Source organism: Tursiops truncatus, chromosome 2 (genome assembly GCF_011762595.2).
Source record: "Tursiops truncatus isolate mTurTru1 chromosome 2, mTurTru1.mat.Y, whole genome shotgun sequence".
In the NCBI taxonomy this organism is placed as follows: domain Eukaryota; kingdom Metazoa; phylum Chordata; class Mammalia; order Artiodactyla; family Delphinidae; genus Tursiops; species Tursiops truncatus.
In genome coordinates this window covers 24477081-24501335 of record NC_047035.1, presented here as the reverse complement: position 1 = coordinate 24501335, position 24255 = coordinate 24477081, and the positions used below count along the sequence as shown (strand labels likewise).

Below are 24255 nucleotides of genomic sequence, written 5' to 3'. Positions count from 1 at the left end.
TATTTAGAGAAAAGTCCAGAGGCAGTAGAAGTCCAGAGTAGAACTAACTGTCTGGTCTTGGGCAACTCACTTATTCCTAGTCATCAGTTTCTTCCTTAATAAAATAAGGGTGTTAAATCAGGCAATCTCTAAAATCCTTTATAGCTCTAAAATTTATTATTTTGATAGACTCCTTAGTCTAATTATGTAAAAAATATTAAGCACCACATAGCACTTTAAATAATATCCTGGTGCCTTGCTGTTCTGTGTCAGGCCGTTCCCCCTTTGAAGGGTACTCAGTGATTAATTGAGGCTTCTCTTAGAGGCATTCCTTTCCTTGCTCATTTATCTCAGTTCACTGGGCACACAGGGTATAGCTTAAATGTTTATAGAAGACTCCCACTAATACACCATGTGGGTTGCCAAGGACAGGCGTAGTAGTTGGCTGTGTGTACATTTGCTTTGTTAGGAAAAGAGCTTAGCGGTGATAACTGAATTTGATTTGCTATCTTCTGCTCTAAATCAGGGTTACGTCCAGTCTACTGAACAAGAGCTTGTCCAGTTGAATTTTAACAAAACCATTTCTTTAGAAATGAGAGATCGTGAAAATAGGGCAGTAGGGGATTGCATGGATGAACCCGTTTCAAACATACAGATAGTGCCAAATTTCTGCTCTGTGATTTTGGGGGAACTAATTTTGGTAAAATGTGTCTGGCATGGGTTATGTGCTGAGTAGTACTCGCTACTTATATGTGTAAAACAACACTGGTCCCCTAGAGGTGGACAAGTCCCTTTTGCTTATACCAGTGTGTGTGCAAACAGAAATGTGTAGGTGTACACACATCCTTGAGGCCCTCTGGAAGATATGGGACACACTTAATCTCTTCTAACTCTCTGGAGTGTGATGTTAAGGCTCATGTTTTAATGATGTGATGCTACAATGAATTCAACAGTATATGTTGGGTGGTCACCTCTTCACGTTGTAAGAGTGACTCCTTTACCTCATGATGAGAAAATGCTTATTTGATTTTACTTAGGGAACTTACCAAGGACTATGATGGTCGATAAGGATATGAATTAATGTGGACAAGCTTTGGTGACTAAGGCGGAAGTGTAGGTCTAGAAGGGAAAATAGAGTCCCCTCAACCTTACTTTGCAGACCCTGCCACCCCTCTTTAAAGGGAAGCTGCATATCTAAACTTGTATTGTCGCCTATTTCTTTTCATTGAGGAGGTGCTTTTGACCAACACTGATACGAAGTAGGCCACTCTCTAAATGAGGCTGCCTGACAAGAGGACAAATGGAGGTGTACATGCTGAGTGTCTATGTTATAAATCAAATCAACAAATAATTAAATAAAATACATTCTTTTCTCTTAACCTTGAAAAATAGATCTTTGACACTACCTGGTTAAGTCAGGTTCTCACTTAGAGTTTTTGGATTCCTAGGAGTTGTGCATTGGGAAATACCAACACAGGGAGAGCCAGCCCCTCTGGTCCTCAGCCTGTGGCCTTTCCCCTTCCTCTGCCCACATTCAGCTCCATCCTGTATCACAGAGGTCTGGTATAAATGCACGTGGATGCCTCGACCCACATGGCAAAGCTCTGTCCAAACCTGTGCAAACAGTCCCCCAGGGCTAGCCCTCAGACCTTGAGGTATAAACACTGATAGCATGATTTGCCTTCAGAAAATGGATCCAGGAAGGAGGATTGCACAACCCCTGGAAACAGACTTGGGGCTCTTTGGGTAGGGAATTACAGGACCCCAGGATCTCAAATATGGTCTTGAAAGAGAGTATGAGTCCCAGTGGAATGCCATGTTGGCTCTGTGGACCCCTGGTCCTATGGAGAGAGATGTTCTGTAGGGTGGTCAGACCAGGCCATCTCAAACAGGAGACCTCTAGGGCAGAGGTCCCTTTGACTTTAAGGGAAGTATTGTTGTCTTATCAAAACATATTACCAAATTCCATTCTGTTCCCTTTTCCTCATCTGCTCAATCATTTCCTCAGGTCCAACCTCCTATTTAAAAACCCAGTCACGTTCCACTGGGCACAGGACTCTACCATGGAAACCAAAGTTAGCTGGGTTATTAATGGATGGAAATTAGAGCCAAATCTTTCAGGCTAATTGATTTTTAGTTATTGTTCAATAAAAGGTACCTAGAGCTAAAGAACCCTTTGTCAGAACAGTTAATTATCCATTCTAAACCAGCTCTTCTACAAGCATTTAAAAGCCAATATTGATGCAAAAGCAAGTAAACCTCACTTTACCATTTTGCATGAAATTTCCCTTTAGGCTTTTCTCTGAGAAAATTTGAAGGAAAGGTAGCAAGCTTTCCTGCACCACCGTGTTAGTCTTCTACCCCTGTGTGGACATATAACTTCTCTGCAGTTACCTTCTCTGCTAGTTTCCCTAGTACTTAGATACGAGTCTTGTGGAATAGTTGGAGGGGGTGTTGTGCTGGTATCAAGCCTCTGGCAGGGACACTGCCCTGTGTGCGTGTGTGTGCATGTACGTGTGTGCGTGTGTGTGTGTGTGTGTGCGTGCGTGCGTGTGAGTGTGTTCTGTTTGGTATTTGCATAGACCTGGCTCATGCCAGTCAAGTGTTGATTGCTTTCCCCTTTTCTTTCTCTGTAGCTCGAGAGGAGAATGTGGCCACTTTCCGAGGCTCAGAGTACCTGTGCTACGACCTGTCTCAGAACCCAATCCAGAGCAGCAGTGATGAAATCACCCTGTCCTTTAAGACCTGGCAGCGGAATGGGCTCATCCTGCACACGGGCAAGTCGGCTGACTATGTCAACCTGGCTCTGAAGGATGGCGCAGTCTCCTTGGTCATTAACCTGGGGTCTGGGGCCTTTGAGGCCATTGTGGAGCCAGTGAATGGAAAATTCAATGACAACGCCTGGCATGATGTCAAAGTGACACGCAACCTCCGGCAGGTAATGGCTGAGGGGAGAGAGTGCCCAGAGGCTCCTCTTAGGTGGCTGGGGAGGAAGTCTGTGAAGTAGGTGGTGGGTTAGGTTACATGGAGAGGGGTAGAGATAACCCTATGGGTTTGGATATGTCGAAGTCAAACTTTCTCCCAGCCTTTACAATTTCACAAGGATAATTATTAAAATATGTTTCTTCTCTTACTTCAATTTTCCATTTGTGCTTGTTATTTAAGAAAAAAATTCAGTTGTATAGATAAAAGTTATAAATACTTTCCTTTTGTTTTGCTTTTCTTTGTATCATTTTCTTGATTACCTTTGAATATTGTACTATTGCTAAATCAATTAGGGAGAGCGTTTTGTTTCCGCAGCTTGGTAGATTTTTCTCATTCTTTGAATATATGTTTTTCTTTTTAATTAAGTTAGCCATGGCCATGATGCCATAATTTTAATTCCTTCCAGAAGAAGTCTTTCTTTTTCTCTTCCTTTTAATTTACCAACCCCTTGTCCACTTTTATTCTTTCTGTTGGGTCGTTGTGTTAACCTCTAGCCTTGGAGTGAATTAGCTGCGATCTTTCTGAATTCCTTTGTTTCTCTGTTCCTTGGTGTTGTGGTGTACTTTATTGCCCCTGTCTCTACCTCTGACACTCTTCAGTTGACTAGGAGGCCTGGAAAGTGGAAGGACCCACATAAAAAAGTCAACTTTGGAGCAGCCTTTCCTGGTTCTGTACGTGCTTGAGAACTCCCATCGCTTGCTGATTCTAAGCAGGCAACTCCGTCAGGTGACAACACTCTCAGAAAGCCTTAGCCCAGTGAAGTTGTTTTCCATTTCATAACTAATAATAGTGATAACAATAACAACAGTAAGAATACCTCACCAGCCCACATCAGGAAAAAATTACAAACACTTCCTGTAAAAGTCAAGGTCTGTTCTGAGACTGCCTTTTCCAGGTTCTGTTTTCACTTGGATTTTCTACTTGTGAATTTGTCATTAAACTCAGTGGGACAGCATTCATCCTTTGTTAAATCAGAGCATTATGTAAATTTCCAGAAGGTGCTTATCAAATTTTCTTCTGCAGTGTGATTGATTTAATGCCTCCTAATGTAAACATGAAAGCATGAGAACTGACAGGTGTTTGCCTACGTTTTCTGTTTGATAAAAGTGTAACTCCTTAATAATGCTCAGTAAAGGGAGAAGGCTCCTCCACATTGGAGGCACACAATATTCGAAATACCCACTTCCACACTTGAGCATGTCAAGGAAGCCCCGTGGATGGAGATGCTATTCTATCTGTGATGAAGTTGCCAAATCCTAAGAGTTAGAATCCCCCGTCATCTTCATACACACAGGTCGAACATTTTTGAATCACCGTTCTGTGTTTTTCCTGCAAGGCCAAAGAATCCTGTTGCTTATGTTTCCTTTCATCATTCCCCACCTGTACTTACAGGAGAGTCCCCCTCAGCGGCCAAAAGAGCCCACATCAAATTTTCATTTGCTAACATAGAAGGGCTTGAAAGGTTTGAGTAGCGGAGACTAGACCAAAAAGGAGAATATGACCTTCTGTCGGTTTTGACTGGCAGTTGCACAGTAATACCCTTCTGCCATTAGTCAGTTAAGGGGGGATTTTCACGTACTGGGGAGCGGAATCGGGTTGTGGTTCTCACCAGCCAGTCTGTTTCTCGCTCGCTCTCTCCCACCCCACATGCTTCTTTGCCGTTCTAGAACGATTCCAATTAGCCGGAAAAGGCTCACTTTCATTTCCACTAAAAACACTTTTCTAAAATAGAGTTGGGCCCTAATTCAGTCCTTTACACTGAAATGGGGATGAACCAAACTGTAATTCAAATATTGGTTGTGCTGAGTTAGTCTGAACAAGCAGAGGAAGGCAACACCATAGGGTTTCTCGTCCAAGTTCTAAGACCCGACTCCTCTCTGTGCCCTTGGACACAGCATTTAACCCTTCCACACCACGGTTTCCATTTGTGAGATGGTGATTACAGTCCTCCACGTGTGGTGGCTAAATGTGCAAAGCACCTTATGTTCCAGAAGGATTATGAGCTCATCCATGGTCTGGGTGCTAGACTCGCTGGGACGTGCACGTGATTTACATGCTGAGGATTCTTCCAAAGGTGACTGCCTCTGTCTGTCCCCATGGATGCAGCTAAGTAGAGCTCTCAAGACAAGGCTACTGAGGCCCTAGGGTGTTGGGGGCATTTCTCGGCAGAAGGAGTATGAATCTTTTAGAGAAAATGCACCTAAAAATGGACCTCATCGGAATCTGCACTGAATTTTGCATCCAAATGCAATTTATTGAAAGAGGAAAAAAATCTCAGAAAAGCAGAGTTGATTTTGCAAGTACAATCCTTTCAACCCTGAGTCAGCTAAGATTATTATTTTTCCCATTAAAAGTACATTTATAACATCTTTTTGAGTTCCCTAGGATACATTTGAAGGGGTGGGAAGCCCCTGTCTATTTCAGTTAAACTGTAAGTCACTTCATAAATATTTGACAATAAGCTGGTGGCAGTCTCGCCTACTCTTTTGGTAAGGTTGAATGGCTTCTGTGGTAAAGATTCATCTGAGGAACGCTTACTCGGGGTTTCCTTACCAAATGGAGCAGAACTTTCCCCCTTTCCTCCTTTTTGGTCATCTGCTACGGTTCTGCTTTTGGGCCAAGTCAGGCCAAGGTCAGGTACTTTATTGGGGGTTCTGATTAATGGAGGGAACGTGGATTATCTGTTCTAAATTATAACCAGGACCTGAGTCCACGGTCATGGCCATCACAGGAAGTGCTTTACTTTTATATGCCACTTTAGTCAAACCGCAAACACAAAACTGGGGTTAACCATCTTCTAGCCTTCCAGCCTCCCAGCTCAGGGTGTGTTGGCAATTTAACATTTGAAAACAGCGAAGAAAAGACTAATTGTAGGGCTTCTCTAATCATGTTTAACCTGCCAGTTCTCTCTGCTATCCAAGCAAGAAATTGCTTAAAAGCTTGAAAAGCATTCTTAAAGAGGAATGAGGGGAGAGTGATTCTAACAGGAGACATTCTGGCAAAGTAAACAAAGTAACGTTATTGGCTAGTGAAGGAGACTCCAACTCTTTTGATGCATTCTAACGACACAGTTATTTAAACCTGAGAGAACAGGAAAGAGGAGAAAGTTGCCCTCCTGCTGCACAAATCCACAAAATCAAGGGGGTCGTGGATCTTTAAATTACCCATGGAAACCCAGAGTAAACTACATATGTAGCCTTCCTGTGCTAGATGTGATCTGTAAATGTTTTAAGATCTTTTTGTCCTAGGAGAAAATCATGATTGTCCATGCATGTAATCAGAGTCAGATGTGAAAAAACAATCCCCAAAGTATTGGTATTTCAGCTCTCTGTATTTATCTACGTGTGGAACGATAAACCTTGGGGGTCTTTTCTTTCAGGACAGATGGATTGTGTTTGTGCTAGAGGGTGGGAAGGGAGCAGGGCGGTGTTCTTTCAGAACAGCTCTTGGAAAGTAAGTATGATGCTAATTCTGACTGGGGTGAGGTCTGGTCTGAGTGTATTTGGGAGAAGAGGGGAGTTACAAAGACAAGGTGGACTGCAGCTCCTTTCCTGGCTGTGCCCCAGGTCCCCAGGTTTTCCATAGAGTCTTGGTCTCATTGTCTTCCCCCACTCTCTTTTTCTGTGTCGGGTGCCTTTTTTTTGAAAAACTAACACAAGATCATTCATGCAATGTGTCATTTTACTAACCGACGAATGTACTAACACCCTAACGACTCATCTTTGTTTTTAGTTTTTTTAATTAACAATCGTTCTGTTCACAATTTTTAATTTCCTTTCTTCCCCCTTTTCCGCAAAGCACTCAGGCATCGGACACGCTATGGTAAACAAACTACATTGTCTGGTAGATATCATTCTTATTGTCTCTTTTTTTGGGTTTGCCGTGTGTTGCCCCCCTTTTCCTCCCCAAACCCCCCTTTTATCCTCTTTAGAGTTGTTTCTTCTTTTAAAATTTTCTGTTGAATTAAATACGAGCCTTTCTTTTTCTTTAAGAAGAAAATGGAAGGGGATGCACCTGTCCTGACAATATTTGGATGAGTTTGGTTGGGACAGTTTTCCTTTTCTCTACTTTGTAATTTTTTTTTCCTAAAAAAAAGGTTTTTTTAAAGAAATGTTCTTTGTTGAGCTAAATTCGTTTTGTTTTGTTTTCTTATTTTGCGAGTTCCAAGTTATCGACTAGGGACAACAGAGATTTCTATTGAGGACTTTCTTCTCTCCGTGTCTTCCTACCCCTCACTCGTCCTCCTTTCTTTTCCCCCTTCCCCACTCCCGAATCCCTTTTTTCTTACCCTTTTGTGTGGCCACGGCTGCCACAGGTGATCTGGGGAGGAAAGTACTCGACTTCCTGTATTCTTCCTTTCCCTCCCTTCACCGTACTTCCCACCTTGGCCAAAGGGAGCTGTGCCAATTTGTGTTCTCCGTACAAACTCTGCATGGCATGTTCCTGTCTCGTGAATTTCCCCATGGGCATCAGAATCTGTTCCCTTGTTTTCCTCCTCAGTACTAACAACCTACCAGTCATCAACCCCACTCCACGTTCTCCTCTCTCTCTCTTTTGTCTCCATGCTTCTTCATGCTCCTCTCACCCTTCATATATTTTGGGGTTGGGTTTGGACTTTTTCTTTTCTTTTTTGTTAGTAAGGGAGGGTGGCAGGCAGGGGAAAGACTGCCCTTTAGTTTTGAGTGTGTGTTCTTCTTTTCACTCGCATCTTGTTTTTCCGTTGGTTTAGTGCATGTAAGTGTGAAGTGGATTTTGATTCTCTTCTTTAGCGCTCTTCTCCCTTGTCCCACTTCCCTCCCTTTATTCTTCTGCCTTCTCTCTTGGCTCCAGATGGTTTTCGCATGGGTGTGTCAGTGTACGGTGTGTGCACGCTTCGAGGCCCCATCTCTTCTCTGTGCCCTCTGCTCCTTTCATGGATGTTGGGTGTATGGGTGCCATCTATTTCCTGTGGGCATTGTTATTATTTTGGCTATTATGCCTCATCATTCTTTTTGTTAGCGTTGCCTTTTTTGGTTTGGATCATTTCTTCTCCGGCTGGTGGTGATGGCACACAAGGGAGGACAGGGGTTGGTGTCCTGGGTAGTCCGTGGCATGTATCACCCGTGACTCATCAAAATCAAGACCCTTTTCCTTCCCTCCCTGAATGCATGTTTGTCAGCGTGGTGTGAGCCCAAAAAGAAACAAATAAAAAAAGAAAAAGAAAAGAAAAAGAAAAAAAACATCAACAACCAAAGGCCAACCCCCTAACAAACCCCATTGTCAAACATCTCCTTTGCTGTTTCTCACGACCACTATAAATGACAATCTTTCAAAAGTAAATGCTCATTTTACCAATGAACTGAGACGTCTGAGGATAGTTCCATTTTCTAGCCTGACTGAGTGAAGAGGGCAATGGGTAGAGCGAGTTGCTCAGCTTGGCAGTTCCGGAAGAACTCTCCCAGGAGTCTGCAGGGAGACACTGGAGGCTTGGGCCGCAGGGAGGCAGACCAGAAAATGGAACTTGGCTGCACATACCAAAAAGCAATCCAAATTAGAGAGAATACCTCACCCAAATCTTAATGAAAGTGATGCCACTGGTAGGGGAAGCCCCTGGATTTTGATAGGACTGTAAGGTCATTGTTGGGGTTTTTTTTTTTGTCCCTATGTCCCTCCACCAGGTGACAATCTCTGTGGATGGCATCCTTACCACGACTGGCTACACTCAAGAGGACTACACCATGCTGGGCTCAGATGACTTCTTCTATGTGGGAGGAAGCCCAAGCACCGCTGACTTGCCAGGCTCACCCGTCAGCAACAACTTCATGGGCTGCCTTAAAGAGGTAAGGTTCACCCATTCCATTTAATGCACTGACTGTCTAAGAACAAATGAAATTTTCAGGTCAGTGACTGGATCTGTCCTCTGATCTATTCTGTGAGGCCATAGGTTGTAGCAGAAAAGACTCTGGACTTAAAAGTAGAGGCCCTAGGTTTTGATCCCAGTTTAAGCTGGTTGCAGGACCTTGGGTTCGCCACTTAAGTACCCTGTGGTTCTGTTTCCTCATCTAACTAATGAGGAACCTGATCCCACAGGAAGCTGTGCTTTATAAATTACATGAAATAACTCAGACGAAAGGACTTTGAAATCACAAGGAACTAGACCTGTGTGAAGTTTGATTTTGTATTTTTGACTTGGCAAGTAGGGAAGCCTTAGCTAAAAGTGGCTCAATTTGTGGTTGTGTGTCTTGTCTGAAACATAACTTATGTATTATTTTACCTTTGCTAAGCTTGGTGTTCCCAAGAGTCTCATTATTCGAGATGAAGGAAAGTGCTCAGAATATAACATTAAGGCCCAGAAGACTCGTTTTTCCTTTTTTTTCCCCTCCCTGAGAGCTAGCAGCTGTGAGAAAGCAGTGGTGCTTTACCATTACTCATTTATTACTATTGTAGCTAATGTGTTGAGACCGCTGTCTGAGAGCAAAGGAGCTTCAGTCAAGTGTAAGTTCAATCTCTAAGGTCAATTGTTGAGGCAAAAAAAATCAAACTTGATTTGCTGGAGTTCTTTCAGCACACAGTATCATCAGAGCAGTGCACTGCACTTTTTTGTTTAATCTAAACTAAGCTTGATTGCCTAAGATAGCTATACCATTTCCCTGTGGAAATTCCTTGAGAAGCTAACAGTGTTCTTTCTTGTAGATAAAGATCCCTTGTGACATGTTATGAGCCTCCTCTCAGGGCACATGTTTTATTCTCATTATGGTTATTTGAAATTTGTTGCACATCAGTTACATATGAGATGGCATCGCACATGCATTCACTCACGCCACTCGGCTGTGAGCTGTGTCTAGACAGGAGTTGCGTCTGTTATACCTGGCATAGAGCAGGTGCATAATAATTATTTATTGAATGGAGACATTTATCAAATAATCATTGGGTACCTTTTTTGTGCGGTAACTAACCTTAATGGCTCTTTGCAAACCACGGTCTCCTTGTTGAAGACTTTGTAATCTGGGAAGGGAGATGAGATCTGTAAGGGAATAATTATAGCTCAGGGCACTGTGTGTTCAGTGCCACAGACGAAGTGATCTAATTGAGCAGAGGAAACAGATACATTTTAGGTGGGAGTCAGCATTGGAGAAGAATTGATATTTGAGCTGGGCCTTGCTACAATAAACCATGTGTGCATTGAGGGAAAGGGGGAGGAAGGAGAGACATGACAAAGGAGGGAAAAATCCAATTACAGCTTTGTATTGTTCTTGTTCTGAAGGAAAAATGACAGGAGAAAAGTCTTAGAGAGTTTTCCTCTCTCTGCTGGACATTACCTAGGCTTCTGCTGGCTACAGGGTCTCCACAGGTCATTCCTGACGGAATTGCAGTAGACATAGCGCACTTCTTCCCTGGGATTCACTCCTATTTGAATAGAATAACGGTATAAACTACTCTGTCTAATGAACCCTGAAAGATTCTTAAACACCATTAAATCACACTCCATTGGAATTGCACTCTCATGAGGTACGCGGGCCTCTCACTGTTGTGGCCTCTCCCGTTGTGGAGCACAGGCTCCGGACGCGCAGGCTCAGCGGCCATGGCTCACGGGCCTAGCCACTCCGCGGCATGTGGGATCCTCCCAGACCGGGGCACGAACCCGTGTCCCCTGCATTGGCAGGCGGACTCTCAACCACTGTGCCACCAGGGAAGCCCAGATAGGAGCATTCTTGTTCCACGTTTGTAGCTCAGGAATGAACTAGGCATTGACTGCTGTGGAGAGCTCGTCCATTTTTGTCGTGAAGCAGCCCTGAGCCTGGAGCTTCTCCTGGACTGGGTCTAGGGGTGGCCTCTAGGACTAATTTTCCCCTGCACACAATTATGTTGAACTATCTCTCCATTATGTATTTTGAGACAAAGGAGCAATTTCCCAACCGCAGATCTATCAATCAGGAAGGATGCCCGTGAATATTTTGAAACAAGTCTCATAAAAACATGAAGATATCTCTGATGATTTTATCCATGCAGAACCTAAAGTAAATAAAGTCTGCACACACACGCACACCCACACACACGTACTCACATACTACACTGTCCAGATGGAGAGCAGACAGCTTCAAAAGTCTGTGAAAAGTGGCACTTAATAGCTTAAAAATTAAAGGCAGTTCTGAAAACCAGTGTCAGTGACAGAAATAACGGTAATAGTAATAAAAATATGCACATATCTTAGCTAGCAGCTAAGCAGAATTTAAATCCAGATCAAGTTAGAAGAAAGAAAGTCCAAAACAGTGAAGGAGGTGGTAGGCGAAACAAGAACTTAATATAAACTTTTGCACCATCTCTCCTTTATGTATATAGTATGGTCTTTCTAAGGGAGTTGGGAGGCCTTCTCATTTGTCTGAGTGCTTTAAACAGATAGCTTTGAGTTTAATGAAATCCTGGCATAGTCTTTCTTTCCATTTAATCATAATTCTCTTTTCTGTGGGAAAGTCTAGGAAATTCTTCTCTTGTTCCTGGCATTTCTCTTTGACAATTTCGTAAACACTAAAAGCTTCCAGCTATGTTGGGACTTCCCTCCTTGATAAATCCCACTTACCCACTTTAACTATTTCCCCTTAGAACAGTCAGCCGTTATTTTACAACTTCTTCTTCCCTTCCCTATCTCTTTCTTTCTCTTTCTTTCTTTTTCTGTCACCTCTGGCCATTTGTGGCTCTGAACGGCCTTAAGCTGAGCTGGGTGCTTTTATGTTTCATTTTTTTCAAAATGGGGACATGGTGAAGACCTTATGGGATTTCTCTTCCAGATCGTTGATACTTTGTGTGTGGCACAAAATAGTTCTTATCTTTGGAACTACAGTTACTTCACACCTGAAAGTTAAGTTCTGGCTCCACTCTTTTATCTATCTATCTGTCTATCTATCACATCTTTATTGGAGTATAAATGCTTTACAATGTTGTGTTAGTTTCTGCTGTACAACAAAGTGTGAATCAGCTATATGTATACATATATCCCCATATCCCCTCCCTCTTGTGTCTCCCTCCCACCCTCCTTAACCCACCCCTCTAGGTGGTCACAAAGCACCGAGCTGATCTCCCTGTGCTATGTGGCTGCTTCCCACTAGCTATCTATTTTACATTTGGTGGTGTATATATGTCCATGCCACTCTCTCACTTCGTCCCAGCTTCCCCTTCCCCCTCCTCATGTCCTCAAGTCCATTCTCTACGCCTGCGTCTTTATTCCTGTCCTGCCTCTAGGTTCTTCAGAACCATTTTTTTTTTTTAGATTCCATATATATGTGTTAGTCTACGGTATTTGTTTTTCTCTTTCTGAGTTACTTCACTCTGTATGACATTACATTCTAGGTCCATCCACCTCACTACAAGTAACTCAATTTCATTCCTTTTTATGGCTGAGTAATATTCCATTGTACATTATGTGCCACATCTTCTTTATCCAGTCATCTGTCGATGGACACTTAGGTTGCTTCCATGTCCTGGCTATTGTAAATGGAGCTGCAGTGAACATTGTGGTGTGTGACTCTTTTTGAATTATAAGGTTTTCTCAGGGTATATGCCCAGTAGTGGGATTGCTGGGTCATATGGTAGTTCTATTTTTAGTTTTTTAAGGAACCTCCATACTGTTCTCCATAGTGGCTGTATCAATTTACATTCTCACCAACAGTGTAGGAGGGTTCCCTTTTCTCCACACCCTCTGCAGCATTTATTGCTTATAGATTTTTTGATGATGGCCATTCTGACTGGTGTGAGGTGATACCTCATTGTGGTTTTGATTTTCATTTCTCTAATGATTAGTGATGTTGAGCATCTTTTCATGTAGTTTTTGGCCATCTGTACGTCTTCTTTGGAGAAATGTCTATTTACGTCTTCTGCTCATTTTTGGATTGGGTTTTTTGTTTTTGTGATATTGCTGGCTCCACTCGAGTCAAAATGATTGTGGATTTCACCTGTGCACACAGCTTCTAACTTGATTCCAGAGTAAAAGTGTGACAGAGAGGGTCCATGTTATCATCCAATTATTGAAGTACTCTGCATGCCCTAGTTATCAATTCAATATTTGTGTCCACTCAAGCATCACAAAAATCCCCACCTTGTACCTCTTCGTGCTTTTGTGTTTTAACATGTCTGTCATATTTTTGTTCTTGTTGTGTCCCCAGCTCTTAGAATTGTTCTTAGCACCTAGTGGGCGCTCAATAAATATTTGCCAAATGAAATCACATGTTTGTAAGTTAAAAAAAAAGCTTTTAGATAAATGCTCTTAGGCACTATTGACAATGTGACTTTCTTGGGATCATTGAAGAACATCCAGACATGGCAATAGTTGAATCTTTTAGGAACCTCCCAGCTATCTGAAATGAGTGAAGTATTACATAAAAAGGCCCAGCAAGACTAAAAGAAATGGGTTGGAACCCACTCTGAGAAGAATGGGATTGAAAAGGCTTTGAGGAGGCATCATAGTATAAATGAAAAGAATACTGGGTTTAAAATCAGAAAACCTGATTGGGAATACCAGCTTTATTACTTTACGGGCTATATGGCCTGGAATAAGCCACTGGTCTTATTTGAGCCTCAGTTTCCTAACCTATAACATGGAGATGATAAGACCTCTGTTGTGTTCTTAAGAACAAATAAAATAATATACGTAAAAGTGAAACCATATATAAATATACAGTGATGTTTTGCTACAATAATTATGATTAAGGATTATGTAATCATTCTTATAAAACAGTTTATGAAATAAATTTAAGAGTAAGTGAATATACATTAGCACGTGCGTATGTTTGTATTTCCCGTATTACCAAATCACTATCTGGGGGAAAAACACAACTTTATTCTGAGGTTTGCCTTACTAAAATTCTCTCATCTTCACTGAAGTTGGAATAACCCATCCTACCCACCCTCAGTCATTACCTAGTCTGTTTCCTTTGGACACTTGTTTATTTGACAACTGTCAATCTCCCTTCTACAAAAATGTAAGCTCCCTGAGGACAAAGGCCTCATCTGTTCACAGGTGTTTCCCCAGCACCTAGAAGAGTTCCTGGCATAAAATAAAACACTCAGTAAGCATGTCTGGAACAAATAAATACATTAATTCATTACTGAGCTAACCTCATGGAGCTCTAAAATGTGGCAGAGTTTAGATCCACAGGTATATGCTGAAAAAATACAGTATGCCAAGGAGTGTGCTAAGACAGAGAGATGAATCAGACACAGTTCTTGCCTCAGAGGACCTCACAGTTAGTGGGAGACACACAAATATAATTTCAAGGAAAAGCAGTTAATGCACAAAAAAAGAGGCATTCACAGGTGCGGTGGGGCTGCCGAGGAGAAGGACTTAGTATATCATGGGGTTCAGGAAAACGCTGTGGAGGAGATGATGCCCAAGGGCGGCTTGAAGACAGGTAGAAATGAACAAGGAAGAAGTGGTGCTCCGGGGTGAGGGGGCAGCATGAGCAAGGGTCCAGAGACAGGGCACGTCGTGGTGTCTGGGTGAGGAACTTACAAACAGTTTGCCAATGTCAGGGCACAAAATATAAGATCAGGAGTTCTGAAAATGTATCTGAAAAGTTAGGTAGGGGCCAGGTCATAGAGAGCTTTATATCACACTCTACCCTTGGACTTGGGGTAATGGAGAGCCATTGAAGGATCTGAAGTAGTAGAATGACATAGATTGACAGCTTGTCCGTCAGGCTTTAAATTCCTTGAGAACTGAAGTTAGTCCATCTACTACTTCTACTTGATTCATCTTTTTGTCCTAGGGAGATGAGGAAGAGTTGGGAAGGCTGGTCCATTGGCTTTAGCACTGGGCCAGGAGAGTGCCTCTCTCAATCTTTAGGTTTCTGCAGAAAAGTGCTTCCTTCTAACTCCCATTTCAGTTTCCAATGACCCTCCTTGTCAGGACATTTATTTCTCCTTTCCTCTGTCCTTGACATTACTGAGCTACTGTTGTTGGATGAAGCACAGTGCAGTAGAGGAAAGCCAAATCAAGGCTGAGTTGCATGAATAGTGTCTCTATTATGAGGACCAGGGAGCTGACTAAAGCCCATCACAATATCCTCCTATGTGTTGGCGTCTTCTGTGTTGTTTGACTTGGTTCTTTCTACACCATCTTCCTTTCCCCTCAATCTGTTACTTCTCCGCTGGCATGTTGGTTCTCCATTTGGCTCTCCATTGCCCATGGAGAAGCTCACCTGCTGCTGAGAACTCTGAGACCGACTGGTCTATCCCACCTTTCTTTTCTCATGGCATCTCTAGTGGGGAGGAAGGAAAGCAGGAGAACGGGGTGAGTGGAACACATATTTAAAGGAAAAAGGATTGGGTAGAACATCATTGTGCACATTACAATCCACATCCCTTTGTGATTATTAGCCATTTAAAACTGAATGGGATTTTGCAGCCAGAGATAGTCTCCGAACAGATGATTAATGGTTTAATCTGTAATAACTTTACATTTTATAGAACCCTGATAGGAGTCCACATCTGGTGAGCCAGGCTATTTAAGGCTGTGTTAATTCTGTTAGTTGCTATATGTTTATTTGAATTGCTGGCACCTGTGGGCTTTAGGATAATGTGTTTGTTGTTGCTTTTCTTTTAAAAAAATATATGCTTATTTTGTCCTGTCTCACTGTCTTTTCTGCTGTCTGTTATGCGATCACAATTTCTCTTCTGGTTTTTCTTTTGTATTGTCCTCTTTCTCACTCGCTATACTTTTTTTTTTACCCCGTTCTCATTTTTCCTGCCTCTGTGCTTCTCAGGCTCTTGTTTTGGTGTCCTTTCTGATTTCTCAGGTGGGGATAAATCACTCTGTCCATAACTAGGCAAATTTAGGTCATGGCATTGGGCCTAAAAATTTCCTTTTTCTTATAGCTTTGAGAATACTGTGTGGCCCCATGATGAGCAAGATCCAGTGAGGGTTTTAGGGTCAACATGGAAGATGAGAGGAGGGTTGACTTTGGAAGCACAGGTCCAGGGTTTGAGTCTTGTGTAGACTCATTCATTACCAGCTGCAAGACTCTTAGCAAGCCACTTGAATGCTCTTAGCCTCAGTTTTTTCATCAGATAATAATACTTACTTCAGGCATTTTCATGTTGGGAACAAATGGGATAAAAAAGATGGAGGTACTTTATAAACTGTAAAGCACTGTGCAAATGCTAATGTTACTATTTATGTTAATAAATGAAACCAAATTGATCAGGTATGTTTAAGGAAGCACTTACTGCTATTTGCTGTTTCTGCAATTAAAAAACTGCAGAAGTTAGGAGAATCCAATGTATCTTAAAAAAGAGCAACTGAATTAGAACCTGGCTACCAGATGCATTTCTGGTACTAATTAGAAAACCATACAACCTCTTTGAACACCCATGTCTTGATCTGTAAAATGCGGATCGTTATCATTGTCAAACCAAACACACACTACTGTGGAATACTTCTAACGTAGAAAGACAAGTTGGATAGCAAAGCAGAATTTATTTCCCCATCCTTAGGAAGATACGCACAGTGTGAGCTTGGAGGGAAGAATGCCTTGGCAGAATGGAAGAGCCAATGCAAAAAGGAGACCAAGAAGGACAAGATTCCAACAAGGTAGAAAAAAGTGGAAACATGAATCAGAATCTGGGAAATTGGAAGAATGTAGCAGAAGAAGACAAGAAAGAGGAGAAACTGTGTCTCAGGAGAGGCCTATTGGGTTGACCATAGAAATTGCCATTTTTCTGGGTAAAAAAAAAAGTCAAATATTGGCAATGTCATGTGAGTCAGTTTAAGAATGAAAATTTTTGAAGAGGATAAACTGGATCTTCTTGAAAAGAGATTACCTTCTGGATTACCAGGAGCTGAAATGGGCAGGGGAGAGAATGGCATTTGATGCCACAGAGGAAGAGGAGACAAAGCCCTGAGCTACTGGGGATGTATGATGAATATGAGGTTTATTTCACAGAGGAGGCAAGGTGTGAGCACTTAGCCCAGGGTGGCTATAAGAAAGTGGTGTGTACCTGAGGAAAAGTGTCAGCGGGGCTGAAGCCGCAGGATATTTAGTGTTGCAGGGCTGTGGCAAACAGAAAGACGTTCTTCAGTTAATGCCTGAAGAAGATATTAAAGAATGGTTTGCTACTTATAATTGATGGGCTATTGATGGAGAAGTGAGATACAGTAAACATTTTTTTAAGAGATCTGGTATTCATTTTCCCTTATTTCAATAAATGTTTCTTGATTTTTACTTTCCTTCATGCTCAGTCCAGTGATGTAGTGGCATTGACTCCATTCCTGGCTCACCTGATGAGCATGTGAGCTCTAAGTCCATCAGGAACTTCCATTACGCTGGCTGTGGTTATTTTGTTCATAGCTGGGCACCTAACCCACACCTAATGTCACAGTTTGGATCAGTGACATTCAGTCTCAGGACTCTGTTTATATCTTGTAGGGGGGTACTTCTCCTTCCTTTGAGCTACAACTTGGGATGGTATAAAACTGACCTTCTGGCCGCCATCTTGCTGCCACAATGGGACTAAAAATGAAGCTAGAATGGAGAAAAGCAGAGCTAAAATATGGGGAGAAACTAGGTTCTGGTGACATTTTAAGGCCCTGGATTAAACATTCTTCCACCTAGACTACCTCTGCCTTTCCAGCCATGATTGATTACATTCCTTCTTCTGTCTAAGCCAGCATGAGCTAGATTTTCTGTCATGGCAACAGAGCCCTAAATGATGTGAAAGAATTCCTCACTCCTATTTTACCCCTGTCTTCTCTGACAAGAAAATAGGTCTTTGGCCAGGAAAAGATAGACAAAGTTAGGAAATTTAATATCAGAGCCTGTTAGAAAGCACCTGATTGGTCTGCATTAAATCAAATTTCTTGACTTAGATGAATGATACAGAGAGGATTTGAAAATAAGATTTTTGAAATCCAGTTGGTTTTTGAGAAACTGTAGAGAATGGGGGAGGTTTGTAATGACTAAAGATGGAAAAAGTGTAGACAGTGCAAGTTATGGGCTTACGAACTTCATTGGCATCTGGGAAAGATTTTGGATTGCATTATTAACAGAAGATATGAGCCCACTGAAGAAAAAAGAGAACCATAGTCATTCACTAAAAACACTAAATACAAGCCATATAAGCAAACTAAACTCACATATTATTCAATATTGTTACTATACTTAAAGCTCAGAAAAGTACCGTGGGCCTAGCATAGCGAAGTATCAGCAAGGTATTTGGCAATACCCTTTGTGATATCCTCATCCACAAGATGGGGAAAAAGGGATTGGATGTAAGAGCTATTCAGTAAAGCAGTGTCTATTTAAATATACCACTGGGTCCTGGTAAATGGGTCCATTTTGACTTACATGGAAGTTTCTGGTGAATGTCCAGTGCTTTGTCTTACTCGCCATTTATTACGGGGCTTGAGGGAAGGTAAGAGAGCATGCTCGTCAACTTTGTGAATGGCAGGGAGCTGAGAATGATAGAAATTATGTGCCTTAATGTTCTGAGACTGAATTAATAAAGGTATGAAAACAAAGGAGACGACAGTTCTATAGTATAATTTATTGGCGAAAATAGTACGCTCTGGAGCTAGAGTTCTTGGCTGCAAAACCCGCCTCTATTCCCACAATCTGTGGAATGCTGGGCAAGTTACTTAACCCTCTCTGTACCTCACTTTGCTTATTTATTAAATGGGTGGATTTTATACCTACTTGATAGGGTTGTTGTATTAACTGAGATAATAATTTTAAACTCCTTAGAACAATGCCTGGCATATAGAAAATGCTTGGTAAATTGTGTTTATCAACACCATCATCATCACCACTGTGTGATAATCTGGTTACTGGGAATATTTCTCTTCAGTTCTGAATGATAAGCACTTAAAAGGTTAGCTGACTAGTTGACAGAACATGTTTAGAGCCGAGCTGTGAAACAGATAGCAGTGTGCTCAAGAGTCTGACATAAAAAGAGTTGACTGATGGATCCAGGAACATTTAACCTGAGGGAAAGATGCCTGAGCTCATGGGTTGAGAGTTGTCTTCATATGTGAAGGACTGTCTTATGAAGTGGATTTGGACATGGTTCATATATCTTCAGGAAGAAGAACTGGGGCAGTTGAGTGGAAGCTGGGTATTAAATACAATGAAAACATTTCAATGAGAGCTGTCCAAAGTTGCCTTTAAAATAATGTATTCTCTGTCACTCAAGGCATCCAAGCAAAGTCTGGGCAACTGTCTTGCTGAGGTTGTAGAAGAGATTATAGCACAAATGACTAGACAGTCTTGATTTTCTAGCTTCCTTCTAAACATAAGATCCTATACATATACATACTCCATTCTTTTTTTCAGATTCTATTCCCATATAGGTCATTACGGAGTATTGAGTAGAGTTCCCTGTGCTATACAGTAGGTTCTTGTTAGTTATCTATTGTATATATAGTAGTGTGTATATGTCAAACCCAGCCTCCCAATTTATCCCTCCCCCCTTTCCCCTTTGGTAACCATAAGTTTATTTTCTACATCTGTGACTCTATTTCTGTTTTGTAAATAGGTTCATTTGTACCATTTTTTTAGATTCCACATATAAGCAATATCATCATTTGTCTTTCTCTGCCTGACTTACTTCACTCAGTATGACAATATATGTATCAAATTATCACATTATATATCTTAAACTTACAATGTTATATGCCAATCATATCTCAATAAAGCTGGGGAGAAAAAAAACCCACGTAAGATCCTATAGTGAATGAGCCTTCTGAAAAGAAAGAATGGGACTTATTAATTAGACCAGGTTCATTGTGTTGAAGACTTTCCTGATGAATCTCCAAATCAGTTGACTACACATGTCCCACCAAGACTCACAGAGTTGCCCTTGCAGTAGGATTTGAGGTTCCCAGCCACTCTCATCACTTATTAGTCACTTATAATTATTTCTCTTTCCTCAGACCTTCACTGGCATCATCTCCAAAACCATGATAACTACAGCAATTATAATCATAATAACAGCAATAAAGACTACCAGTTATTGAGCACTTAACAGCGTGGATGCACGCGAAGTATGTCTCTGTGGCTAAGTGTTTCGTATGTATTCCCTAATTTAATTCTCAAAACAAACTTATGAGGTGGATTCTGTTACCATTACTAATTTGAATGTAAGGATAGTGGGCGTCTTGCCCAGGGCCACTCAGTTAGCAAGGATTGGAGCTGAGCTCTAAATACTGTTGCCGTCGTGACTCCTGCTGCCATCTCTATCAACTCAATCGAAAGACTTGGTGAAGAAGAAAAGGAAGAAGCTTTTCAGGAAAAGGTAATTCAGGTAATTCTGTGGTTAAAGCCACTCTAGGGAGTGGTCTCTCACTACTATTTAGAGGCTTCACTTCAGAGGAGAGGTCATTTAATCAGGCAAAAAATGTCCTGCTGGGAGACTGGATACAGTTACGTATTTCTTTCACCTTGCCGTTGGTTGTTCTGAGAGGAAGGCAGTTTTTGCTTGGTTTCCGACTCTGGGCAAACTGATATTGCTCAACCTGTTAATGGAGGAATGATTTTTATTATGGCACCTGAGTGGGCAGTAGCTCCTCTTGGTATAAACGCCAAGCAGTGGAACACCTTTTTCTTGAGATGGGCAGCACATCTGTACTTTTGTTCCTGCCCAATATTTTCTGTGAAGTTGGAGCTATTTGCCTCCAATACCCTCAGAAAGCCAGAATGAGGAGATTTCTGGGCTTATGGTGAATTTTCAGTCTGATTCTGGGAGTCTCTCATTTAGCTTTGCCATTTGTTTTTTCTTCAGGATAAATTCAGTGGAACTCATTGCTTTCTAAAAATGTTACTTATTTACAGCAAATGTAATCTACCACAGCATTCCCACTGAGACAAAGTCTCTTGTGTCTTCAAATGCCTCAAAGGAGACAGAAAAAGTAATCCTTGTACACATATATACCTACAAGATTAAAGTCATCATTGAGCTAATTAATTAGCTAATGTTTTTTAAAATTGCTTTGCAAATGCCAGAACGACTCTGACATTAGCATTATGTGCTTTTGTAACCTTGTGTTCCATCCCCCCATGTGGACAGTATGCCACAACTAGTTGCTGCATAAATTTCAAGAGAGATAGAAGGACACATTTTTCACTTTGAAAATCAGTGAAGATGCAGCGTAGGGCAGCAACATTGCACACCAATTATCAACCAGTAAAATTCTCCTCCTTCCCTTTCCCCCAGCTTCTCCCTCAGCAGCCAGTATTGGCAGATGGTCGATCTCATACTTCATGGAGAACATAGAAAATCTTTAGCTTATGCTTGCTAAAACTCTTCTCCCTCCACTTTTAGATTTACCTTCAAAGATAGTTATTGCTACCTCCTCTTCTTCTGTCTTATAGGATGAGCTGTCCTCCTCTTCTCTGAGTGTAACTGCTATTCTCTTTTGCCTCTTCTGAGATTTAGCCCCTTTAAGGAATCCCTCCCTTTTCGGTTACCTTAGATTTTCTCTTCACCTCTTTTCTATTCCCTCAAACTAGAGACATGCTCAAAATAATTTTCTTGATTCTGTTTCCTGACGAATTTGCATCTTAGTTCATTCCTTATTTCAGTGGAAAACTTCTTGGGAGAGTTGTATGTGTGTCCCACCTTCTCTACCTCATGGTTACTCCATACCCTCTGCGATTGCAGCCACCCACCAAAGCGCCACACCTGTCCTCAGCACTTTAGTAGAATTGTGTCTTCTGGCTTTGCCTTGCTTAAGTTAGGAGCACTTTATTGTATGCTCTCACAGCTCTCAGTTCTTAACTGCCTTGCATTATAAGTGCTATTATAGTTTATAGTACATTGTATTTTAATGATCTGTGCTCATATGTTTCCCTAATAGTATGGGCTTTTGTAAGCAGGGACTAGGATTTTTACAGATTGAGTATTCCCTTTAGAGTTGCATAAGTCCTGGCACATGAGTAGATAGAAAATGTTCTTCAAAAAACTAATAAATACTTGTGAATATCAGTAATAAAACGATTGCTTTAAATTTCCATTTCTGCCTGTATCCATTTTCTCAACAGCATATCATTCATTGACTTATTCATGAGTGCAGTGTATATTCGTGGAGCGACTACTCTGTTATCAGATCTGCTCTAAGTGTTGGAGTATGTGGTGAATGAGACCATATATAGGGTCCCTGAGCTTATGGAATTAATGTTATGGTTGAAGGAGACTAATAGCAAATGTGTAAAGACCTAATTAAGATACTTTGCAATAATGATATGTGGTATGAAGGAAGTAAAAGAGAATAACGGGGTAGTGAGTGGCAAGGAGGTTGGGTCTCCATTATTAGACTGAGTGGTCAGGGAATTATCACCTCTGAGGAGGTGATAATTAAGCTGGGACCTAAGATGCAAGAAAGATCTTTCTTGCACAAAGATCTTTGTGCAGTGCAAGAAAGATCTTTCTTGCACTGCACAAAGATCAGGGAGAGGCTCTTCCAATCAAAGGAAGCTGCGAGGATGAAAAGGACCCCAGGCAAGGGAAAGCTTGACATGTTCAAGACATGGCAAGGAGACTGATGTAGAAAACAAGCTAGTGGTTACCAGAGGGGAGTGGGGCGGGGGGAGGGGCAAGTTAGGGGTATGGGCTTAAAAGATACAAACTACTCAGTATAAAATAGATATGCAACAAGGATATATTGTATAGCACAGGGAGAATTACAGCCATTCTCTTATAATGACTTTCAGTGGAGTATAATCTGTAAAAATGTTGAAACATTATGCTGTACACCCGAAACTAAAATAGTATTGTAAATCAACTATACTTCAATTTAAAAAAAAGAAATGGTAAGGAGACCATTGTGGCTGTGGCTCAGGGAGAGAGGGGGTGAGAGGAAAAATGTTTATGCTTAGACATCCGGCTTGTCTTAAAAGGTCCAAGTTAGGCAGTATCAACATGTCAAGCTTACCTCCACCTTGGAGTCTTCATTTGCTGTTTGTCTCCTATCTAGGTTGACTTTCTCTCTCCCTTTATTCCAGAGGACAAGGTGTCCCTCCAGGTTTCTAAGCTCACCTGCTCAACTCTGCTGAGCATCTCCTTCTCTCCCGTCAGCTCCTGGCATCTACTCTTCAATTATCCCCACGCTCTCTTTCACCTTTGATCCTTGCCTCTCTATTTGTTTTTCCTTTGCAGGCTACAAACATGTGCTAGTCTAGCCTGTCCTTACATGAAATCCTTCCCTTGACCAGTACTTTCTTAAACTCAGGGAGAGAAAGAATTGCTTCTTTCCCAGAGATGGTAGGAAAGGAGACAAAACACAGAATGGTTTTGAGGTTTGAGAAAGGAACGATGAGAAAACTCACATGGGATGATCCATATCTGTCTAGAACAGAGGAGGGGCAGTGTGTTAAGTGTGAGAAGAATGCATGGTTATATATAATCCGGTAGGTTTAGAACAGCTGACACTACTGTCATCACACATTCACTCAAGTTGGAAACCTCAGGGTGAGCTCTGATCTTTCCTTCTCATTCCCCTTCTTCCCCTCTGCCCTCATCGCATCAGCCCCAAATCCCATTGACAATCCCCTTGTTGTATTTCTCATTCATTTCTTTCCTTTCTGGACAGTCGGCTCTCTCCTCCCCCTCTGCCTTCACCTGTTGTTGTGGTGTCATAACGAGTTTCCCCACCTCCATTCTCTCTGCCTGTCTCTGTAGTCTGCATTCTGCCCCACCTTGCCTTCTGTGCTGCTTTTCAGTAACATCCAGTGTCCACCAAGAGCCTGTGTTCTTCAGCTGCCCACTCATGGCCTTCCGTAGTTTGGCTTCAACTTTGTCACCTCTTCCTCATACTTCCTCTCTCTAGTTAACCAGAGTGGCTATTTCATCTTATTCTAAATATGTGTTCTGAGTTCTTGCTTCTAAAACTTCTTTATCTGGATATCCCAGCCAAGGATTTCACCCGTTCTCTGTGCCATGTGACTCTTACACATTCTTCCAGGACTCATCTCATGGTTGCCTGCTTGACCAGTCACCCTGGTTAGCAGGGGTCTTTGTCATTTCTGAATTCCAAGCACGTTTATATGGTATGTTGTGTGGGAGCTCAGATTTTGGAGGCAGACTTCCAGGCTTAAAGTTTTGTTCTGCCACTTACTATCTGCATGCCCTCGGACAAGTCAGTCAGCTTCTCTGAAACTCAGTTTCTTCATCTATAAAATGGGTTTCTTTTTTCTTTAAATTGAAGTATAGCTGATTTACAATGTTGTGTTAGTTTCTGGTATACAGCAAAGTGATTCAGTTTTTTTTATATATATATATATATATATAATATATGTGTGTGTATATTCTTTTTCATATTCTTTTCCATTG

General features: G+C 41.6%; 1 protein-coding gene across 23 annotated transcripts in view; it reads left to right on the top strand.

Annotated features, from left to right (window-relative positions):
* The window catches only part of NRXN3 (neurexin 3), a 1624030-nt gene that overhangs the window by 404023 nt on the left and 1195752 nt on the right, over positions 1–24255 (top strand). For 10 of the 23 annotated variants that reach the window (XM_019920055.3, XM_019920041.3, XM_019920028.3 and 7 more), the window contains 2 exons: positions 2616–2917; positions 8622–8783. In XM_019920055.3, the coding sequence (XP_019775614.2) occupies positions 2616–2917; positions 8622–8783 (464 nt within the window). Of the gene's footprint in view, positions 1–2615; positions 2918–6762; positions 6808–8621; positions 8784–24255 lie in introns of all 23 variants that reach the window. The other 13 variants (XM_033850767.2, XM_033850766.2, XM_019919994.3 and 10 more) reach the window with 3 other exon arrangements.